Source organism: Terrapene carolina, unplaced genomic scaffold, assembly GCF_002925995.2.
Source record: "Terrapene carolina triunguis isolate 2854851 unplaced genomic scaffold, T_m_triunguis-2.0 Scaffold32982, whole genome shotgun sequence".
NCBI lineage: Eukaryota > Metazoa > Chordata > Testudines > Emydidae > Terrapene > Terrapene triunguis.
In genome coordinates, this window is record NW_020697333.1 from 1,850 (window position 1) to 24,898 (window position 23,049).

General features: G+C 50.7%; 1 protein-coding gene across 1 annotated transcript in view; it reads right to left on the reverse strand.

Moving 5' to 3' along the window:
- Positions 1 to 2,251: 2,251 nt before the first annotated feature.
- The window catches only part of LOC113409400, a gene marked incomplete at its 3' end in the record, with an annotated part of 32,162 nt that continues 11,364 nt past the window's right edge, over positions 2,252 to 23,049 (reverse strand). Inside the window, exons 2-8 of the mRNA XM_026663259.1 lie at positions 20,028 to 20,139; positions 18,236 to 18,492; positions 17,707 to 17,795; positions 13,595 to 13,702; positions 8,767 to 10,371; positions 3,827 to 3,900; positions 2,252 to 2,349 (exon numbers count right to left, since the gene is read on the reverse strand). Coding sequence (XP_026519044.1) covers positions 2,252 to 2,349; positions 3,827 to 3,900; positions 8,767 to 10,371; positions 13,595 to 13,702; positions 17,707 to 17,795; positions 18,236 to 18,492; positions 20,028 to 20,139 — 2,343 coding nt within the window. The remainder of the gene's footprint in view (positions 2,350 to 3,826; positions 3,901 to 8,766; positions 10,372 to 13,594; positions 13,703 to 17,706; positions 17,796 to 18,235; positions 18,493 to 20,027; positions 20,140 to 23,049) is intronic.

The following is a 23,049-nucleotide window of genomic DNA, read 5'->3' on the forward strand; positions in this document are numbered from 1 at the left end:
TTATCCTTGTAATTTTCCAGTAAATAGAATTTGTTCTGATTGCTACAATCCCTTCCCTGCGCATTGCCCAGATTTTAAAGCTTTATCGGGTTTCTCTTGTGTTTGATTCGAGCCACCTTCACGGAACAGAAACCTGTTTCTTCTCTGAATTGTCTTATGAAGCTCGGGCTTTAGCGACAGGCACCTGACCCTAGCCGTGGCCTTTGTCACACACCTGTCCATGTCAGCGGATCCCTGCCTGGTTAACAAGCCAGTAAAACTGGCTCAAGGAGAGAAGCTGGTGAAACGAACAGGCATGTACGACTCACCAAGCCAGGCCAGGCCCATGTTTCTATCAAACCGGCTCTCCTGCCCCCTCTTCCCCACCCCCAGCACAGCACCTCAGAGTCTCCAGCCACTGACTGGAGCCTCATCCCATCAGTCCGCGGAGCTGCTGGTCCCCGCAGAGTGATGGGGCACCTACACGTCCCACTGCAGGTGGACATGTGCCCAGTGTTAGAGCAAGAGCGCTTTGCCCAGCAGTTCTCGTGGTGCGGCGCGTGCCAGCCAATCTCATGGACCCGCCCAGGTGGATGTTTGCCCAGTGCTGGAGTGCTTTGCCTAGCAGTTCTCGTGGGGCAGCGCGTATGGCCTCCATATTGCCTCCATGTCATCATGCTCCCAGCAGAGGGTGTACAGGGCAGATCTGCCCCGATCCCCTCTCAGCCCCTTCCCACGGAGGGTTGGGTCTCCCCGCTGACAGTGCAGGGGCTGGCAGGAAATATGCGAACTAGGGTCTGTTCCTTGTGCTCGTCACATGTCTTCCTCCACTTCACCAGCAGATGGCAGCAGATGGCCAGGTTCAGCCACAGTGAGCTGGGTGTTTGGCAAAGGCTGGCCTGTGTCGCTCCCAGGGGGGTGACTCTGCCAGCGGGCTGGGCTCAGGGGGAGCCCCAGGCAAAAAGTGGGGGCCCAGGCCTGGCCCGATGAAGGGGGCACTGCCAGGGAGACTGGGAGGCCTTGCGCGCCCTGAAAATAGGGTGACCAGGTGTCCATTTGTTTTACCAGAACACCGGCTCGAAAAGGGATCCTGCCAGTTCCGGTCAGCACTGCTGACCGGGCCATTGACTGTCGGGTTGGCGGTGCTGCACATCGGGGCTACCAGGCTCCCTGCTAGCCTCCGTGCCAAGCAGCTGCCCTGTCCACCCTCTTCCTTCTACGTGTAGGGGCAGCCAGGGGGCTCAACACACTGCCCCCGCCCCAAGCACTGGCCCCACTGCTCCCATTGGCCGGGAACGTTGGCCAATGGGGGTGGCGGGGGTGGCACCTGCCGACGGTGCAGCGCGCAGCATGGGGACATGCCGCTGCTTCCAGGAGCTGCTTGAAGTGAGCGCCAGCTGGAGCCTGTGCACCCCTGAGCCCCTCCCAGGCCCCAACCCCCTGCTCCAGCCCTGATTCCCCTCCTGGCGGGTTGGGGTCCCCCACCCTCCAAACCCCTCAGTGCAGCCCAGAGCCCCCTCCTTCACCCCAAACCTCTTGTCCCTAGCCCCACCCCAGAGCCTGCACCCCCAGCTGGAGCTCTCCCATCCCCCGGCATCCCAATTCCCTGCCCCAGCCCAGAGCCCCCTCCTTCCCTCTGAACCCCTCATCCTTACCCCCACCCCAGAGCCTGCATCCCGAGCCGGAGCTCTCACCCCCCCACACACCCCAGCCCCCTGAGCCACCCTGGTGAAAATGAGTGAGTGAGGGTGGGGAAAGCGAGTGACAGAGGGAGCGGGGTATGGAGAGAGTGGGGGTGGTACGTAGTCTTGTAGGAGTGGCAGGTGGGGCAGAGGGCGGGGCAAGGGTGTTCGGTTTTGTGCACATAGAAAATTGGCAACCCTACCTGGAAAGCCGAGATGCACAGACAGAGACGAGGGCACCAGACGCACAGACAGACACGGGGCCCCAGGATGCTTTGACACTTTATTGGTGTTAATCATACGGTGGGGGGCACAGAACGCGAGAAAAAATATCCCACCACCACCGCCAACCCTGCATACCCCCATCAGTGCCCCCCGCTCCATCATCCCCCCAACCCACCGATGGCGTTTCCTACCCCACCACCACCCCAGCCCTCTGATGGTGCCCCCTGCCCCGCCACCTCCCCAACCCTCCGACGGCACCCCCAGCCCCGTTCCCCCCCCCAATGGTGCCCCCTGCTTGCCCCTGCATCCTCTGCTCTCCCCTGTGTCCCCTGATTTCCCTCCTGCCCCACAGCTCACATCCTCACCAGGCAGCGATTGGTGTTGGGGTCGTTCCCTCTGCAGTCCTGGCAGGCGTTGTTGTCACAGGGCAGCAGGGGCATGTCGTGCAGCAGCAGGGCCAGCTCTAGGTTTTTTGCCAACCCAAGCAAAAAACTTTTTGGCTGCCCCCCACCGCAGCCCTGGCCTCCCCCACCACATCCCCCTACTACCTCAGCCCTGGGCTCTCCCCCCTCACACCCGCACCCCCTGCCGCCCCAGTTCTGGGCCCCCTCCACCCACACCACCCTGCTGCCCCAGCCCTGGGCTCTCCCCCCTCAACTGCATCCTCCTGCTGCCCCAGCCCTGGGTCACTGGTAACTTGCTCCCAGGGCGGGTCATTCAGCGGGAATTTTGGATGCACACAGAACACAGACAGATTGGTTCCCATATGGTTACAGAACTGCAGTAAAGTGGAACAATTTTCAGCTTGTGTGATTGGAGGATATCTGGATGCATATTATAAGACTGTCCTACATAAATGAGGAAACCTTGAGGTGCCTTTATTATTCTTCTCTTCCACTCTTTGTTTCTATGGGGAATTTGTCAATGCAATATCACTGTCTTCCTTTTAAACAAATAAAACTTAAAAAAAAAAAAATGGCTGTTGAAAATAGCAATTCCAGACCTAATAACCACTGGGAAGCATTTCTTGCTCAATTTTATCCTACTTTTTCTACAGCAAGTTACAGTGGATCAGTATATTTGATTTGGGAGAAATGAAGTAACAGCTCCCCAAATTGAGCTTGAGCACTCCTGAATGTTGAGGGTGTTCAAATCTGGAAGGCAGGTGCTAGATTCCCTTTCTGAATATTAGCTAAATCTGGAAAGGAAAAGTCAACTTCTGCTTCCATGGCTCAGAAGTGGAAATCCTCCTACGGGCCTGGTACTGTATCTAAAGCTGCCCAGGTCCTCTAGCAGAGCCTCCCCTCCCTTACTTTTCATTTTAAATTCTAGTGGGATCCACGTACCTCCCTTGCTAGGCTTCAGATAGAGAGGGGGCACTGTCCATTTAGTCCACCCAATTCTTTCTTTGTGGGCTGCAAGGTGAAGTCACACCAGTATCCCTAAGTCAGTCTGGGGAAGTCTTCTGAAGGGGATAGCTGGGCCAAAGCCTTCTACTCCTTGGGCATATTTGTTCCCCATTGCATTCCAAGGGCCTTATTTTTTAATATTTGAATACTGTCTTTTGTACTATAAGATGTCATCGCAGCATGTGTGCTTTCTCATTCCCGCCCCGTATGTACGTGTGTGTGTGTGCTTTCGGGGCACGAGTGTGTGGCATTGTGAGAGCACCATTGTGTCACTGGGCCAACCAGAGTGGATTTTTGCACACGAAGGAGCAGTGGATATCCTCACGAGTGGCAAGAGGGAGGGGGACCGATCGATCGTTCAATCAAATGCTCCCAGGAGGGAATTAACTGGCGTATCGGAAAAGTTTGGCCAGCGGATTTGGAGCTGGATCGTTTCCTTGCAGGGAACGGAAGCTGCTTCCCTGGCCGAGCCGAACGGCCTCTGTGCCGCGCAGGGGAAGGGTGTAAGAGGCGAAGCCTGCCAGCACTCACCTGTCACGCTGCAGTACCTCCACCTGCCGTCCGTGTCGTAGCTCATGGTGGTCACGCACCAGCGCGGCCTGCACCTGGGATGGGACCAGAAGGCACAGGGGGGAGAGACTGAGAAGAGAAAAGGGGAGAGATCAAAAGGGACAAATCACAACCACAAGCAAAATAAATTGGCCCCACGCCATTGGAGTCAATGGACCAGATCCCCAAGTGGGTGTAAATTGGCCTGTCTCCATTTGAATTAAAAGGCCGGATTCTGAGCCGCTATAAATCGGCACAGATCCCCTGAAGCCGGCGGAGCGATGCTGTGGTGGAAAAAGTCACCCACGCATTGATTTTAGTTCACAGACTCAAGCCTGAGGCCAGTTTATTGCAATACATACCAACGCGTTGGGGTAGCAGTCCGAAAACTACCACACCTAGCACAGCACGCAGGCTGCCTTTATTCCGTCAAACCGCAAGCATAGTACAAATAATACGTCATTTATGCGAAAATAAGAGTAGGGGTCTGTCCCTTTTTCCCGGTAGCGCCGTCATTATTTACGAGAATTGGGTGCCTATTGGGTGGGGGGTGGGTTCTTGGTGGTTTCTGACATGGTTGGTACTTGGCACCAGTTGGGGTGTTGTTCTCGTCAGGGTACATATTGTTTTTTCCGGGGTCATAGGAGTTTATTACGGGACGCCCACAGATGATATATGATTAGATAGCTGGAACTATAGGAGAAGCTGACCTTTACTAGAAGCAATTTCTTCATATAGGCGGTTATTATGTTTTATAAACAAGTGGTTATCGTGTTCTTACAGACAAGCCGTTATCATGTATTTCATAAACAAGCAGTTATTCTGTTGCTAAGGCCTATTGCATTGCTTCCTTCCCCTCCCTCCTCTGGTCAAAGCCCATGACCGTATTTGGCAGGGAATTGCACAGCTTAGCTTTGTTCAGGCCCTGGCTGTTTTATGTAAAGGCCGTCTGTATAGTCAGCTTCTGTCAGAGGGTCTGAATTTGGGCCTTCGGTGTTACTTTGGCTGTCATAAAGAAGGCCACCTAGTTCTTTTTCCCCACAATTTCCCTCCTCTGATGCCATGTAGGCATCATTATTATAATTTGCTAAAGAGGCCATAGTGCAGTATTTAGGCTTAGTTTCTTGTAAAAGGAGATCAGTGGACACAAGACTGGCAGTACCGGAGGGGTGGACACTAAGGTGACTAATTTCTGGGTCTGTAGGAAAGTATAGTGTTGTGTTGGGGGTATCGATGGGAAAAAGAAGGGCTGGGGGTGGTGATTGAACCTGTAGCTGGGGTAAACGACACACCCTGCACATGTAACAAAGGGAGATAATTAATAAACAGCCAGCGATTGCGATCATTATACCAGCTAGTATTTTTAAGACTGAGGAAGTGAAGCGGCTGGGCATGGCTTGGGTGATTTCTTTAGAGGCAAAACACAACACGTTGTGGGAAGAGCATAGGGTACCCACCCGGTAGGCAGTTTGAAATGCTTTGGCCTCCCCGTTGTATTCAACCTCTATTAGATGTATTTGGTTTTGGAGGTGAGATATGCTGGAGAGGATGGAAATCAGAAAGGTCAAATTTAAGAAGCAGTTCAGGATGAGGAAAGTCCAATCGAAAGTAAGAGGGACGGCTGGGTGGAGGGTTAGATAGATTTGGGGATTTGCAGGCCATGTGATAAAGTGGCTACCCTGGGTAGTGGTTAAGTTAAGATGAAAGGGAAGAGGAGTGTGGCGATTCGATGGCAGGGCGCAACCATCCTTTTCGCTAAATAGGAGTTCTCCTCCTGGGGCTTTACCTACTGCTTCTCCCTCCCAACAAACTGTATCAAAGATGTTCAGTAATTCCCCAGGGTGTAACTTGTGGAGACAAAACAACTGTGGGAGTTCCAAGGGCCACAAGGACCACAAGGTTCCGATTCCCACCCAGACGTGTTGAGCAGCGAAATCATGGGGAGTGGTGATAAAACGGCTAGGTTCATGGGGTGGCTTGACTTCCCATACCTGCCGGCTGATAACCCAGTCCCATAGACAGCCCTCCCAGGGTCCCGGCAAAAGTAAGTGCACTGGGGCCCATGTGCCATTGACAGGCCCTGAGGCCTGGAAAGAGCATTTTGAGGAGTCGCAGGCCCACCCTGACAATGCCCACGTATGCCTCCATTTCCACAGCTTGGGTGGCACTCCTGCAGTAGTGTTAAGGGCTTTGGGCCATCGCTGACTGAGGACATCGCTCCGCATTTCTGCTAAGAGACCATTAAAGAAATCCTGCATCTGGCTACAAGCTGAATCCCATCCAGTGTCTTTTCCTATTAAAACGAGGGTGTTTATTAATTTTGTTAAGAGGGTTTGGGTTGTGGCTCCCAGTCCTGACAGGGCATGGAGGGTTTCTATATTTGAGTGGGTGCTGGTTAACCCTGCCTCAGTAAGGAGGCCTGATGCCCTTTCCAAATTTCCCAGGCGTTGTTCATGGTCTTGGGCCTTGTCTATTGTCCAGATAGCGGCTACCCCAGTTAGACCATGCAAGGCCCCTTCCAGCAAGCCTCTTTTCCTCCGAAAATTCTCCCACTGCATAAGCTGGGCTAACCGAATGGCCGCTCCTTGGGTGCAATTGGGGTATAGGGTAGTTATTTGGAAAGCGGAAATGGGAAATGAGAAAGTGGTGGTCCCTATAGTAGCATTTAGCACAATCCACCGATGGAAATGATTATCCTGTCGGTAGGGTGCGCTATACCACATTTGTTGTTCTGAGACTTGAATCTCTCTGAGGCCACGGCCAGATAGATTTGTATGGGAATTGGAGAAGATATGAGGGGGAGCAACTGGGGAGTGGGGATTGTAACGATGGGCTATGAGGCAGTCATGTAGAGTAGGGGTCCCTCTCCTGCAAGTGAAGGTAAACTTAGGGTGACAACTGGAATAAGTGGTAGGAATACCAAAAAGTAGGTAACTGATTACAAAGCATTGCATGGAAGTTCCTTCATTACAAGACAGTTTGCAGGTGCCAGCTGTTGCTAATATGTCAATTCCTGTACGGGAGTTTTCCCTTAGAGCCTCAAGGTTGGTGTCGGTAAGGGAAAAGGGGAAGGATTCCTTAGTGACGGTTTTGTTTTTACGCCACTTGATAGTGTGGCCATACAGGTGGCCGTTAGGTTCTGTTGAGAATAGGGTAGAACAAAATTTTTCAATTAAAAAGGAACCTTCTGGCCTAGGCCAGTCGGAAGCATTTACAACAGTGGCTTGGGATCTAGCTAGGGGAGTGCCCATGCGGCTTAGAGGGGAAGGGGTGACAACCTGACCGGTAACTGACTCGTCCACCCAATTGGGGAGTGCAGTGCACCAGGAAGGAACCTGGGGGTAGCAGCAAGGGGCTTCCCCCGGGAGAAATCCTAGGTAATAGTGAACCCCACATTCCCAAGAAGTCAAACCACATGTCCCTCCCTGCCAGGTAATAATACTTCTTCGCTGGTACCATGGCAAGTTTTTAATGTCTTCTGTTGTAATCAGTCTCTTTTCCTTCAGGGCATCCAAAGATCGGGCGACTCGGGTTCTCCGGGAAGCCTGGGGCTGGGATGTAGAGGGTGCCGGTCCGAGGGTTGAGGCTGGGGCAGGAGTCAACCCGGAAGTCCAAAAGAAAACAAGCGAATCATGAAAGTTTAGGATGAGCAGCAATAGCATAGTCACGCACATAAACCAGATGGAAGGCATGAGCCATTTCTGTACTTTAGCAGATTCCTTAATTCTATCGGCTGGGTCTGTCATCGTTACACGGTTGTACCTGCGGGCACTTGGCTCGCCACAGGATTTTCAGGAGGCTTTATTTTGGCCTTTCTTTTTTCTTTCTCTTAATGAGTAGCGAGGGCTTTTATAGGAGAGGTCTTGAGCCTCCTCCGCAGCTTCCCAGAGTGGAGGTGAGATTCTGATGTCAACTGGGGCCGTGACTCGCTTACACTGGGAAGTGTGGATCCAGTTGGGCAGGTTGTGGCACTTGACAGTGGTGTGGGTGGTTAGCAATATCTGGAACGGGCCTTTCCAGCGAGGTTCCAAGCAATTCTTTCGTTGATATCTTTTGATGTATACCCACTCTCCTGGTTGCAAGTCGTGACAGGAGGAGTCCACTGGAGCAGGGGCAGTCCAAACCGGGGAATGAATTCATGTAGCAGTTTCTTTGCCACCGTCAGGGAGTCGGCTTTGGCACAGGGGTAGGCCTCAACCCACCCTGAGAATCTACAGACACACACCAAAATATATTCAAATGAGCAGCATTTAGGCATGCTGACAAAGTCCATTTGTATATTTACAAAAGGGCCCCATGGAGAGGGATGGGCTGCAGGCTTGGCCTTCACAGGCTTTCCCACATTATGAGCAAGGCACACTGGGCAGGTGCCGCAGTAATGTCGGGCCATTGCTGCAAAATGTGGGGCATACCAATGCCGTTCGATTGATTGTATCATTCCCCTGCTCCCTACATGGGTTAGCCCGTGGGCCAGGAGGGCCAAGTAAGGGAGCAAGCCTCCAGGTGCCACCGGGCGACCATCCGGTGTGCGCCATACGTTGTCAGGAGACTTTTCACAACCCATTGCTCTCCAGTAGTTCTTTTCCCCTTCCTCTGCCGACTCCTGCATGTCCGCCAAGTCTCGTATGAGGGTTGGGGGCATGTCAGGAGAAGATGGTTCGACAGGGGTCAGGCCTAGGTTGGAGTTATCTAGGGCTATAAAACAAATAGCAGAAAATTCAGCCGGAGACCCGGAAAGGGCCGCTTGCTTGGCTGATCCGTCAGCCAGAGCATTTCCTCGTGTGACCTCATCACAAGGAATTTGATGGGCAGCGCATTTTATAATGGCTATCTCAGAAGGGAGTAAAAGAGCATTAAGAAGTGCATTAACATAAGGCCCATTTCGGATGGGAGTCCCTGCAGAAGTGAGGAACCCACGGTACTTCCAGAGTTGCCCATAATCGTGTACTACCCCGAAGGCATAGCGGGAATCGGTGTAGATGTTAATGGACCGTTTTTCCGCTAGGGTGCAGGCACGGGTAAGGGCGATCAATTCAGCCACTTGAGCGGAGTTCACCCCTGGAAGAGAGTGAGCTTCCACTAAGTTGTGGGGTGAGCATATAGCATAACCTGCTACAAGGATACCCTTGGGGTTTCTTAAACAGGACCCGTCGACAAAATATATTAGTTCGGGGTTAGGTAAAGGGGTCTCTCCCAAATCTATCCGGGGAGAGCATAGTTCAGTGGTTACCGCTTGGCAGTCATGAGGCTCCCCATCCCAGGCTGTTGGGAGCAGAGAAGCCGGGTTGAGAACAGGGCAACGGACTAGGGTTACGTTGGGGGCATTTAGGAGCAACATTTCATATTTAGTCAAGCGAGAATTGGACATGTGTTGGGTCGCTCCTCTTAGGAGGAGTGCGGTTACAGCATAGGGTACTGACACAAGGAGAGGGGAACCCAGAAAGAGTGCGGCCGAGGTGTCCATCAAAATTGCCGCTGCAGCTACTGCTCTAAGACACGGGGGCAGTCCTGCCGCCACCGAGTCTAGAGGGGCGCTATAATAAGCGACAGGCCGTTGGGAGTCCCCGTGTTTTTGAGTCAACACCCCCTGTGCTATTCCATCCTTTTCCTGGCAAAAGAGGGTGAAGGTTTTAGAGTAGTCGGGTATGCCCAAGGCGGGGGCACTAGCCAATAGTTCTTTAAGAGTTTTAAAAGCGGTTTCAGCTGTTTGGGTCCAGGGGAGGGGTTCAGGCACATCCTTGTGGGTTAGGTTATGTAAAGGTTTGGTAACAGAGGCGTATTCAGCTATCCATTGCCGGCAATAGCCTGCCATTCCAAGAAAGCCACGCAGCTGCCTTTTAGTAGCGGGTCTGGGAACCTGCAGTAATGCTTTAATTCTATCGCGAGATAAATGTCTCTCTCCTGCAGTCAAATCGTGCCCTAAGTAGTGGACTCGGGGGAGGCAAAGTTGCAGCTTTGATTTGGAAGCTTTATGCCCCTTTTTTGCCAGAGCCTGCAGCAGGGCCAGAGAATCCACCTGACAAGCCTCCAACGTTGGAGAAGCTATCAGGAGATCGTCCACATATTGGACTAAAGTGGACCCTTTAGGAAGCGTAACATTCTCCAGGTCCTTCCTGAGGATCTGGCAGAAAATGGTAGGCGATTCCGTGTAACCTTGTGGCAGTCTGGTCCAGGTGTACTGCAGGCCCTGGAAAGTAAAGGCAAACAGATACTGGCTTTCTGGGTGAATGGGGATAGAGAAAAAGGCTGAGCATAGATCTACTACTGTGAAGTAGGTAGCTGAGGGGGGAATGGAAGAGAGAATGGTTGCAGGGTTGGGCACAACCGGGAACAGGGGGTGGACTACTGCATTTACAGCTCGCAGGTCTTGAACAAAGCGCCATTTCCCTGTTCCTGGTTTTCGGACGGGCAGGATTGGGGTATTACATTCACTACTAGTTTGAACAATAACCCCCTGTTGAATCAGGGATACCAAAACTGGCCTGATCCCCTCCTTAGCTGCTTTAGAAAGGGGGTATTGTGGGATCCTGGGAAGGGGCTTAGTTGGGTCTAACCGAATTTTAACAGGCTGCGCCGATTCTATACAGCCCACTTGATTTGGATGATCCTCCCACAAAGCTCGGGGAACTTGGGCCAATATTTCTTTCTGTACTGGGGAGAGATCTGGGCTTGTTGTTTTGTCGGGGGAGTGTGCCTGCAGGACCCCCAAGACCTCGTGCTGTGCAGTCTCTGGAGCCTCCAGGAACACCCCTTTAGGAGTACAAAAGATAGAAAAGTTTAATTTACATAACAGGTCCCTTCCCAGCAGGGCCGGCTCTGGCTTTTTCGCCGCCCCAGGCGAAAAAGCCTCCGGCCGCCCCCCCCCCCCCATGGGGGGGGGCGGCCGGAGCCCCGGGGGGAGGGCAGCGAGCCCCGGCGGGGGCTCCGCTCTCCCCCAGGCGGCCGGGGGGAGGGCGCCGGGGGGGAGGGCGGCCAGAGCGCCAGGGGCAGGGCAGCGAGCCCCGGCTGGGGCTCGGCTCTCCCCCCCCCCGGCGGCCAGAGCGCCGCGCCGCCGCCCCCCTCCAGGTGCCGCCCCAAGCACCAGCTTGGGTGCCTGGTGCCTGGAGCCGGCCCTGCTTCCCAGGAGGTTGACGGGGGAACAAGGGCTAAGGAGGAAAGCATGTTGTTCTGTCAAAGGGCCTATTGATATCAACAGTGGGGTTGACACAGGATGGGGGATAGGGACATTACCGACTCCTACTGCGTTAATAACTTCCCCAGATAAGGGAAGGGAGGGGAACTCCTCCACTCGCAGTGTGGACCGAGAAGCCCCGGTGTCGTCTAAGCACTTTACCGGGCTTTGGTTAATGGTACAGGTAACATAAGGGCCAGATTGATCCAAGGAGATAACGGGGGCAATAAGGTCACATGAGGTCTCACGGCTGTCCTATCTATAGTCCACCTGTGTGGGTGGTGGAGCTGCAGCAAACGGGCCCTCCCACTGCGGGGCCTGGGGCCTTCCTTGCTCTCTATAGTCCCATCGATCCCGATGGGGGCAGGCCCTTTTGATATGCCCCCCCTCTCCACATCCAAAGCAGTAATAGGCTGGCGGGCGTCCGGGGGTTCCGCCTATCCATGGCATGGCAGCAGGGGGTATTTCTCCCCTGGCGTTTCCTTCCCCATACCTATAGGGTCGATTGGGTTCCTTCCCATTGTACGATTTCCTTTCTTGTATTTTGGGGTTTAAATTATTGATTTGGAGAGCCATTAGGTGCGTCTCCGCGTCTTCCCTTTTTTTTTCTCGCTTTGGTGGAAATAATGTTGGGCTGCAGCTAGGATCTCCCTTAAACCCTTTCCTTCCCAACCCACTAGACCCAGGCGTAACTGTTCGCTAATTTTTGGGCGGAGACCCTGGACGAAAATGGCCACGATGGCTTGCTCTGCTTGGGTTTCAGCGTTATTAATGCCTGAATATTTTTCAAAGACTGATTTTAACCGGTCCAAATAATCAGCAGGGTTCTCCCCTTTACTTTGTTTACAAGTGTTTATTTTAGTCCAATCGGCCTTTGGTGGGCAGACCTTAAGAATAGCTTCTAACAATTTCCCCTCATCTCGGCCAACTGTTCTCTATCTGGTTGCACTTTGTCTGTCCACTCCATTGTCTCATAAAGACGCCTTTGTGTTTCTCTGGGCATTACGCTTCTCAGGAATTGGTCTAGGTCTCCCATAGTGGGGTTATAGCAATTAATAACAACCTCTAACTCCTCTTTAAAGCGGAGAGGGTCATCCCGAATTTTTGGGAATTTGAGGCCCAGAGTACACATATCTGTTGGGCTCCAAGGGGCATGAACCTCCGTTACCCCACCGTCCATCGCAGGGAGCTGTCTCAAGGGAAAATTTCTCACCTCATGGGAGGTCCCGATTTTCCCATCTGGGCTGGTTTTGAGCTTCCGTACAAGTTCCCTTTGAGCCTTACTTACATCTCCTAAGATATCTTCCTCCATTTCTTTAAATTTACTGGGGCGGGTTTCCCCCCACCCCCCCGCTTTTGATTTGTCGCGGTGGGCCACAGAACACAGACAGGATTGGTTCCCATATGGTCACAGAACTGCAGTAAAGTGGAACAATTTTCAGCTTGTGTGATTGGAGGATATCTGGATGCATATTATAAGACTGGCCTACATAAATGAGGAAACCTTGAGGTGCCTTTATTATTCTTTTCTTCCACTCTTTGTTTCTATGGGGAATTTACCAATGCAATATCACTGTCTTCCTTTTAAACAAATAAAACTTTTAAAAAAAGGGCAATGGCTGTTGAAAATAGCAATTCCAGTCCTTATAACCACTGGGAAGCATTTCTTGCTCAATTTTATCCTACTTTTTCTACAGCAAGTTACAGTGGATCAGTATATTTGATTTGGGAGAAATGAAGTAACAGCTGCCCAAATTGAGCTTGACCACTCCTGAATTTTGAGGTGTTCAAATCTGGAAGGCAGGTGCTAGATTCCCTTTCTGAATATTAGCTAAATCTGGAAAGGAAAAGTCAATTTCTGCTTCCATGGCTCAGAAGTGGAAATCCTCCTACGTGCCGGGTACTTTATCTAAAGCTGGCCAGGTCCTCTAGCAGAGCCTCCCCTCCCTTACTTTTCATTTTAAATTCTAGTGGGATCCACGTACCTCCCTTGCTAGGCTTCAGATATAGAGGGGCACTGTGCATTTAGTCCACCCAATTCTTTCTTTGGGGGCTGCAAGGTGAAGTCACACCAGTATCCCTAAGTCAGTCTGGGGAAGTCTTCTGAAGGGGATAGCTGGGCCAAAGCCTTCTACTCCTTGGGCATACTTGTTCCCCGTTGCATTCCAAGGGCCTTATTTTTTAATATTTGAATACTGTCTTTTGTACTATAAGATGTCATCGCAGCATGTGTGCTTTCTCATTCCCGCCCCATGTGTACGTGTGTGTGTGTGCTTTCGGGGCACGAGTGTGTGGCATTGTGAGAGCACCATTGTGTCACTGGGCCAAGCCAGAGTGGATTTTTGCACACGAAGGAGCAGTGGATATGCTCACGAGTGGCAAGAGGGAGGGGGACCGATCGATCGTTCAATCAAATGCTCCCAGGAGGGAATTAACTGGCGTATGGGAAAAGTTTGGCCAGCGGATTTGGAGCTGGGTCGTTTCCTTGCAGGGAACGGGGGCTGTTTCCCTGGCCGAGCCGAACGGCCGCTGTGCCGCGCAGCGGAAGGGTGTAAGAGGTGAAGCCTGCCAGCACTCACCCGTCACGCTGCAGTACCTCCACCTGCCATCCGTGTCGTAGCTCATGGTGGTCGCGCACCAGCGCGGCCTGCACCCGGGATGGCACCAGAAGGCGCAGGGGGGAGAGACTGAGAAGAGAAAAGGCGAGAGATCAAAAGAGACAAATCACAACCACAAGCAAAATAAATTGGCCCCACGCCATTGGAGTCAATGGACCAGATCCCCAAGTGGGTGTAAATTGGCCTGGCTCCATTTGAATTAAAAGGCCGGATTCTGAGCCGCTATAAATCGGCACAGATCCCCTGAAGCCGGCGGCGCGATGCCAATTTACACCAGTGGCGAATCTGGCCCTATGAGAGGGGGAAAGCAGCTAGTAGTGACACCAGCACGGACAGGGAGGTCTTTGTTCCTATTAAGGAACTGGTCTGATGTGCAAATTCACCCCTGTTCTTTACTTTCTTCCTCTGATCTGGTTCGTTATTGCAGATTTATTTACACTAGAAATGCTAAGGGACATAACTGCATCTTGGAACTAGGGACCAGATCGGGACTGTAGTTACTCCAGAGTCAATTTGGAGTCATGCCACGACTGCAGCTAGAATCAGCCTCAGACCCTCATCTCAGAATTTATTATTAGAATGACCCCAACTGAGATTGGGACCTCACTATGCCAGGCGCTGCGCAGACCCCAACCGAGATTGGGGCCCCATTGTGCCAGTGGAGAAACATGGGATGCCTCAGAGAGATTAAAATCAAAACAGATGAGATAGACAAAGGGTGGGAAGGGAAACTGAGGCTGTCAAGGCTGTATCCCCACTTTGAACTTTAGGGTACAACTGTGGGGGCCTGCATGAAGACTTCTAAACTTAACTACTAGCTTAGATCTGGTCCGCTGCCACCATTCCCAAAGCTAATTCCCTTCTCTGGGAAGCCTTGAGAAACCTTTCACCAATTCCCTGGTGAATACAGATCCAAACCCCTTGGATCTTAAAACAAGGAGAAATTAACCATCCCCCTCCTTTCCCCCACCAACTCCTGGTGAATACAGATCCAACCCCCTTGGATCTAAAAACAAGGAAAAATCAATCAGGTTCTTAAAAAGAAGGCTTTTAATTAAAGAAAATGGTAAAAATCATCTCTGTAAAATCAGTATGGAAAATAACTTTACAGGGTAATCAAACTTAAAGAGCTTAGAGGACCCCCCTCTAATCTTAGGTTCAAAGTACAGCAAACAGAGATAAACACTCTAGTAAAAGGTACATTCACAAGTTGAGAAAACAAAGTAAAACTAACACGCCTTGCCTGGCTTTTTACTTACAAGTTTGAAATATGAGAGACTTGTTTAGAAAGATGGGGAGAACCTGGATTGATGTCTGGTCCCTCTCAGTCCCAAGAGCGAACAACCCCTTAAACAAAGAGCACAAACAAAAGCCTTCCCCCCCCCCAAGATTTGAAAGTATCTTGTCCCCTTATTGGTCCTTTGGGTCAGGTGTCAGCCAGGTTACCTGAGCTTCTTAACCCTTTACAGGTAAAAGGATTTTGGAGTCTCTGGCCAGGAGGGATTTTATAGTACTGTACACAGGAGAGCTGTTACCCTTCCCTTTATAGTTATGACAGAGGCACGGGGCAGGGATGTGACTGACCCAAAGGTTACAAAGGAAGTCGTGGATTGGTCAAAGCTAAACCCCAGGTGTCCTGACCCGCAGGGCAGAGCGCTAGTCCTGGCAGCAAAAGCAGATATGGAGACTGACGATCGTTACAAATAACAAACCCAGAGGCTCTCCAGTCTCTGGAGATCTGAGCTCATTAGCATTAGCAGCAGCCAGGCTGAGTGTTTCTCTCTCTATTTCCCCTCCTCTCTTTTTCTGTCTCCTTTTTTTCCATTCATTTGTATTTTCCCAGCTTTTGTTTTCCATCCTCAGTCCTGTTTTCTCTCCCCCTCCTTCCTGCCTCTCCCACAGCCCCGCTCTCTCTTCCCAAACGCAGCCGTTGCATTGGTTCCCCAGGGACGCTGCTGGAGTTGGTCTAATGGCCGGAAGGTTTCCCAGGCAGAGATAGGAAAGATCGAACCTGTTCAGGGTGGGAGACTCAGCAGCAGTTCCATGACCGAGCAGGCATGTCCCGAAGGAAGTCACTCACCCCATTACACGCTCTTTGAAACTTTGCTAAACTACCTCCCGCCAGATGTGTGGCAGGTGGATACAAAAGGCTGGGGTGTGTTGTGTGGGCGAGGTTTTGTCGGCATGAATTTGGCTGAAAAACACTAATTCCTGCCTCTTCTTCCTGGACTAATGTGGTCCAGTCAAACTCATGTGGCTCAAATCTTTATAGATTCATAGATGTTAAGGCCAGAAGAGACCATTCTGGTCATCTCATCAGCTCTTCTATATAACACAGTGGCTCCTGCATCCAGCCAATAGCTTATAGCTGAGCTGGAGCAGATCTTTGAGAAAGACGCCCAGTCTCCAGATAGACACCTAGGGATCCTCCATCATGTGGCAAGTTGTTCCAGTGGTTAATTATCCATCTCGTTGGAATTTGTGTAGCTTCATCTGCCTGCCAGTGGATCTGGCTAAACCTTGGCCTGATAGATTAGAGAGCCGTATTTCTTAAGACTTTAATATCCGTGACATTACCACGCATTCCCTGCCGCGTCTCATTCCTTCTCTGTGTGTGTCTGAAGGGTACGGCATCGTCGGAGCACCGTCATCTGATTGCGCTGGGTGGGAGCGACAGATATTCGTGCAAATGGAGAGAGGGAGAGAAGGCGAATGATCCTTAAGCCCAATGCTGCTAGGAGAGGATTAACTGGTGACCCCAGAAAGCTTGGCCAACGGCTTTGGAGCTGGGGCTGTTTCCTTGCAGCCAGCGGGGCTGTTTCCCTGGTGTTACCGTAGTGCAGAATGGTGCTGTGCCCTGCAGGGGAACGGAGCAGGAGGTGCGGACTGTGGCGCTGGCAAACCAGCTCAGGATAAAGTTAACTGGCTGATTCACCGGTGTGTGTAATCCTTAAAGGCAGGCCAAGAGGCACTGTGGTGTAATCCAGCCCATTGATCTGTGCTGATAAGAATCAAGCGTAGGTGCTAATTGCATTTGTCTGTATTCCCCAACTTCCTGTGTAACGTACCCTGATGTCACTCTGCAGTTACCGCTATATCACGTGTGCGTCTGTCTAATTGCCATGAGATCAAAGGCCTGCACTTATCAGTTAGATGAAGTTTACTAGAATGAGGATGTTATTGTCTTCCAGTGGTTCTCAGCCTGCGGCCTGTGGTTGGCTTGTGGCCCACTCAGCACACAGCTGCGGCCCATGTGACATCCTCAGGGCCATACAGGTGGTATACATATTGTGGGGATGCAGCCCACAGAACCCACAGAGAGTTGCACACGCGGCCCACAATGATAAGTAGGCTGAGAACCACAGTCTTGGTCTATCTGAAACATGTGATTTACATTGAAAAACCACCTGCAAACCAGCGTTGTAGTTTGAATGGCTGCATGAATTGGATTGAACAGATGCATGAGTCATGGCATTGACCAATGGGAACTCAAGCTGTGTGCACTGCTGCCTTCCTCATCGAAGCAAGTTGATGATAATGGTCAGCTCATTAACCTGCTTCAACTATAAAAGAGAAGCCTTGGGCATGGACTTGCCATCTCTGCTGACCTCTGAACAGGGAGAGTTTGAGCTATTGGACTGAGATCCCCTCTGATGGGGCATCTGCCCCACACTGGCAGGAAAGGGGTTAAAAGCAGCCCTAGGGAGGCTGCGCAGGAGGCAGCCAATCAGAGAAGGGCTGAGGGGAACAGCCAATCAGGGTGAAGCAGGCCCATATAAAAAGGGAGCTGCAGGGTAGAGGCAGCAGTTCTCTGTTGGGAGCCCAGGGAGGAAGGACTGTGTCTCTGGAGGGCTGAGAGAACTGCCAGCACCCTGGACAGAGCAGTGCTGCTAGCAAGGTCTGGGGGCGTGAGAGACAGCTCCTGGCTGGCTGCTGGGGTTTGCAGACTGAGGCCCTGACACAAGGGCAAAGAGGGTGCTGGCCATGCAGTGGCCCAGTCTGTGCCGCTTCCCGCAGCTCCCATTGGCCGGGAACGGTGAACCGCGGCCACTGGGAGCTGCGAGCGGCCATACCTGCCAATGCTCATGGCCTGCATCTCGTGGCCTGCCAGGGGCTTATCCTGAACAAGCCGAGGCCCAAGGTCGAGAACCCCTGCACTAGGCTACGTAAAAAGCACCAGCAAAGTCAGTACAAACGACAATATCATACAATGACTTGTTTATACTGTGTACACTGAAATGGAAGTACAGTATTTATATTCCAATGGACTTATGTTATAACTATATGGCAAGAAACAAAGCCATTTTTTAGTAACAGTGTGGCTGTGGCACTTTATGTATTTTTATATCTGATTTTGTCAGCAAGTAGTTTTAAGTGAGGTGAATCTTGGGGGTACCCAAGACCAGTCAGACTCCTGAAGGGGGTACAGTAGCCTGGAAACATTGGGAGCCACGGCCTTACATCATAAAGTCCAGCTTGCCTGGGTGATAAACGGGCTGGAATATGAAGGGGATTGTCTGTATTCTGTGGTAGAACTAGCCTAGTGATCCAGGCATGCTCCATTATTCCTGGCTTGGTGAATCTAATGAGAGACTAGCCCACCAGTTTGGGGGTGTCTGCCCTGTTCTCTGGCGATCTGTCCTGAGACTGGGTGTTCTCAGCTGCGACCCGCTCTAGGCAGCGCGACACAGAGTGCAAGGACTCGCCCTTCCGGGTGCAGAACTTCCATTTGCCGTCCTTGTCGTAGTCGCCGGTGGTCGCGCACCAGAGCCACTTGTCGGTGCTTCCGTCCCTGGTGCAGGCCGAGGACGATTTCCCCTTGTACTTAAAGGAGAAGGTGCAGGGCAGAGAGTCTGGACCTGAGAGTGAAATGGGGAGAGAGCAAGGAAAGGCAAGTGACAATCAGCAGTGGCCATTGAGGCCAGTGGCCAGATCCCAGCTGGCGTAAAGCAGTGCGGATCCAGTGAAACCCATGGAGCGATGCCAATTTACGGCAGCTGAGGATCTGGCCCTAGGTAACACTGGGGCGGGGATGTGTGTGTGGAGGGGGCGGGGGAGAGGAACCAGCTCGATCCCCAGAGACAGCTACACTGCCACTCACAGGGAGTTCTCCATTCTCATTTAAGAATTGATCTGACCCCCAAGTCCTCTTTGTCCTGTAGCAACTGGCTTTGATCTGATTTAACTGCTGCTCAGCACAAGGGGGCCAGATGCTGAGTGCAGTGACTCTAGAATCAGTCTGCAATGGAGTCAGACCCACATTCTCATCTCAGGATTCATTAGTAGTAAAACACTCTCCCTCCCCCCACAGCGGGGATGACAATGGCTTTTCGGTTCACTGGCAGTTCTGAAAATGTTCTAGAAAAGTTTCGTTTCAGTTGCACCCAAACCAACGTGTTTCAGATTTTTCGTCAGCCTGAAAAAAGTGGAGAAAGCGAATGGGAATGAAATAGCCAGAGCGCGGCCTCAAGTCTCCCCCGGCTTCGGCGAGCGCCCCGGCTCCAGAGTCATTCTCGGGAGCTAGACGCAAATTTATTAAATGGTTTTGGGTCAGTTGATGCTGCTTTTTTTTCAGCAACTAAACTATTTCCCAGGAAACTCACTCAGCTTCGTCACCAGCCAAGATCAGGGCCCCACTGTGCCAAGCAGTGCCCAGACACACAGGGAGAGAGAGTCAAAGCTCACAATCAAATTAGGTTTGACAGACAAAGGATGGGAGGGGAACCTGAGGCACGGGGTGGGGCGGTGATTTACCCAGGATTAGAAAGGAAGCCACTGAGTCAGTTGACCCGGGTTCTGAGACTTGCTGCTGTGTTTTTTGTTTTTTGGGGGGTTTTTTTGCTGTGTAGACGTACCCACAGCATCTTAGGTGTGTAAGTCCCATTCTCCAAGTCATCTAGACCCAGATTTTTAAAGGCATTCAGGCATTGCTGTGCTCAGTGTTGCAAAGCCAACTGTGGTGAGAGACTAAATCTCATTTTCCAAAGGGATTTAGGCACTTAGATGAAAATCGCATTGATTGTCAATGAGATTTTGGCTCCTAAGGACCTAAATGCATTTTGAAAATGACATTTAGGCTCTTAAATCAGTTAGCCTTGCAACACCAAGGCAGCAACCACTAAATATCTTTGAAAATCCGGGCATTAGGCGCCTGGGACTAAATTTTCAAAGGTTTTTAGGCTCACAGAGGCGCAGGCAGGTGTCTAAGGAGCGTTTCCCAAGGCACCTCTCTCCAGCTGGAAGTTATGGTCTCAGAAAAGTCTGACCAGTGAATTTGGAGCTGGGACGTTTCCTTGCAGCAGATGGGCCGGCTTCCCTGGCCTTAGGGCCCAGTGGAATGGCTGCTGTGCTGGGCAGGAGAACGGAGCGAGAAGCGGAGGCAGCCAGGCCTCACCCATGGGAGAGCAGAACCTCCACCAGTCGTCCTTGTCATAGTTGTCGGTGGTTGTCCACCAGAGCTTCTTGTCCCTTTGTCCATCTGTGGTGCACGAGGAGTACAATCGCCCCTTTTAAATAAACGGGAAAGTGCAGCAGGGAGAGGCTGAGTCTGTGAGGGAAGCAGACAGATCGAGGAACAGACAAACGAGGCACTCTGCTGTAATGAAGGCTCAGACCAGCTTTCTGTCTAAAGCTTGACTCTAATTATGCTAAAATCTGCAAGATTACTCTGATTGCCTTGAAACTTGGTGTGTCTCATGGGAACAGGGGGCTCGATTTCTCCTCCAAATTTGGTCCCATTCGACCAAGGGGTCCCCAAGCTACAGCCCCCCTGAAAAAAACAGCTTGGCTTAAAGTTCCCTTTTTTTTTTTTTTTTTCAACTTTTTTGTTTTTGGATGTGGCTAGAGATGAAGCCGGGGCCCAGACCATCGCGCTGGGGCCTTAGCTGCTTGCGGCTCACTCCCAACCGAGGGCACAGCCCCACTTAGCCCTCTGGGGAGAAATATAATTCTAGTGCCATTAGCTGAAGTTTGGGTCTCCAGTTAGACGTGTGCTGAGCAGTTTTAAGGCTCATGCACGGAACACTTTGCACTGTGTGTGATTAGCTCAGCATGGACTATAGCAGCCTCTGGATCCACGCAACACAGAGTTAGCACTGTGAGCTCAAACCCAACCCAAGGCAGAAATCGGAAATTAAACAAGGCATCTTGCTACGTGCTGCCTCTGCCACAGGGGAAATGAAATCTGAGCACAGCCGAATACCCAGGCAGAGCTGTACAGAGTTCTGAACAGAGAATAAATTACAGGTGCAAATCCGCACTGGGAGGAGAGGGTGATTGGGGTGGAAAAGTAGGCAGGAATAGGGAGTGGAGGGGGGATTATGGGGAGAGGTGGGTAGGAGAGAGTTGGGGGGTCAGGTGGAGTGGGACACTGGGAAGTGGGACATGGTTTGAGGGACTGGGGGAGAATAGGAGCTGTCTGCCAAGATCTGGAGGGGGGGAGGTCTGATCCTCTCTCCCTAACTTTGTGTGCATGTGTTCGAACATGGGGGCCCCCCTGTCCCTCTAGGAGGTCCCAAGGCCAGAAGGGTCCATTGAGATCATCCACTTGGACCTCCTGGATCACACAGGCCGGAGAATGGCCCCACAGCAATTCCTAGAGCAGAGCTGGTAGAAAAACATCCAATCTCGATTTTAAAAATTGCCAGTGATGGAGAATCCACCATGACCCTCGGCAGAATGTTCCAATGGTTAATTACCCCCCCTCCCTTTAGACAAAAAAACACTTAGAGCAGAGACTGCTGGGATATGACCCCAGGACCTCTTGTTTAGTAGGGAGAAACCACAACCAACAATGCTGTGCCCACCCCCTTTGAAAGAGCATTCTTGGATCTACAGCGCGACACACTCAAGAGAAAAAGGGGTCAATGGGCCATGTCCCCAGCTGCTGCAAATCGGCTTAACTCCGTTGGCGTCAATGGGCCAGGTCCCCAGCTAGTGTGAATGGGTGCGGCTCAGCTGAATTGTATATGGTAAATTCCCACACAACAACGCCAGCACTAAACGGGGAGATCTTCACTCCCGTCCTCTACAAACTGGCCCTGAGCTGGTTTGTTTTTGCAGATTATTCACCCCAGAAATGCTGAGGCCTTTAACTGCAGTGGGGCCCAACAGGTTCTGACCCCAGATTCTGGGCCTTGTTAGGGGTGAATCCGAAGTCAACCCCAACAGCGGCAGAGTGAGGCTCCGAACTTCTATTAATTAACCTATTAACCTGGCCACCTGCTGCCATCTGCTGGTGAACAGGAGGAGGACACGTGACTAATGCAAGGAGCAGACCCTAGTTTGCATGTTCCCAGCCAGCCCCCCACTGGCTGGATCAGACGGATGGAAGCTCACAGAGCAGCACCTCCAGTCCAGACCCCAGTTTCACACTGGACAGTTTAAGGGCTCCGGGCAGGGCTGTGGGTCAGGCAACCAGTGGGGAGCAGGCGGAGCCAGGGACAGTGAGTTGGTGCGAGTGGGGCTGAGAGTCCCTGTGTCCCCTCCCTCCACCCCCGCCACATTAATACTGGAAACCTCCATGAAAACGAGCAATCTCATGATCATGTTCCAGCATTAGGTGATGAAGTTAATGCACGTCGGTAGATCTGGTTGGTAAAATTGCCGACCGAATGAGTTTTCCATCGGAAAATGAAGGTTCGGCAAAATGTGTTGGTTTTGAGGTGTTGATTTAGATGAGATTTTATATGAGAAAGGTTGGAAACAAGTCCCTTTGAGGGTCTCAATTCACTGCAATGATGCAGAAAAGTTTCCTTCCCACGAGGGAAAAACGTTTCAATTTGAATTTATCATTTCAGTTAATTTCATTTTGACTTTAATTACATTGTAATAATACAATGTGAATTTTAATATGTTATATATATCTCCTGTTTTATATAGTTTATTTGATATTATAGTTAAAGTTTCCAAATGATCAGAGCAAAGCATTTTACCTTCAACAAAATATTAACATTAACATCATAGTATATATTTTATTTTATAATATAGTATAATGTTTTGACATTATTGGACAGAAACATTATACATTTTTACAAAATATTAATTAATTATCCAAATGAAACATGTTACTTTACTTCAAACTATTAATTGAAATGTTTCCTTCTGATGAGGGGAATACATTACATTTTGAATTTATTGTTTCAATTCTTTTCATTTCAACTTTTATATTGAAATCTGGATTTTTATATTATTGTAAATATATTTTATATATTTTATTTTATATTGTAGTTTAATGTTTCAAAATGGTCAGAATGAAGCATTTTACCATACTGAAACAAAATATTAATATTATAGTATGTCATCTATATTTCATTTTTTATTAAAGTATAATGTTTTATAAATATTGGACTGAAACATTTTATTACAAACGTTACTTTATTACAAAATATTAATTGAGACATTTCCTTCTAAAAAAG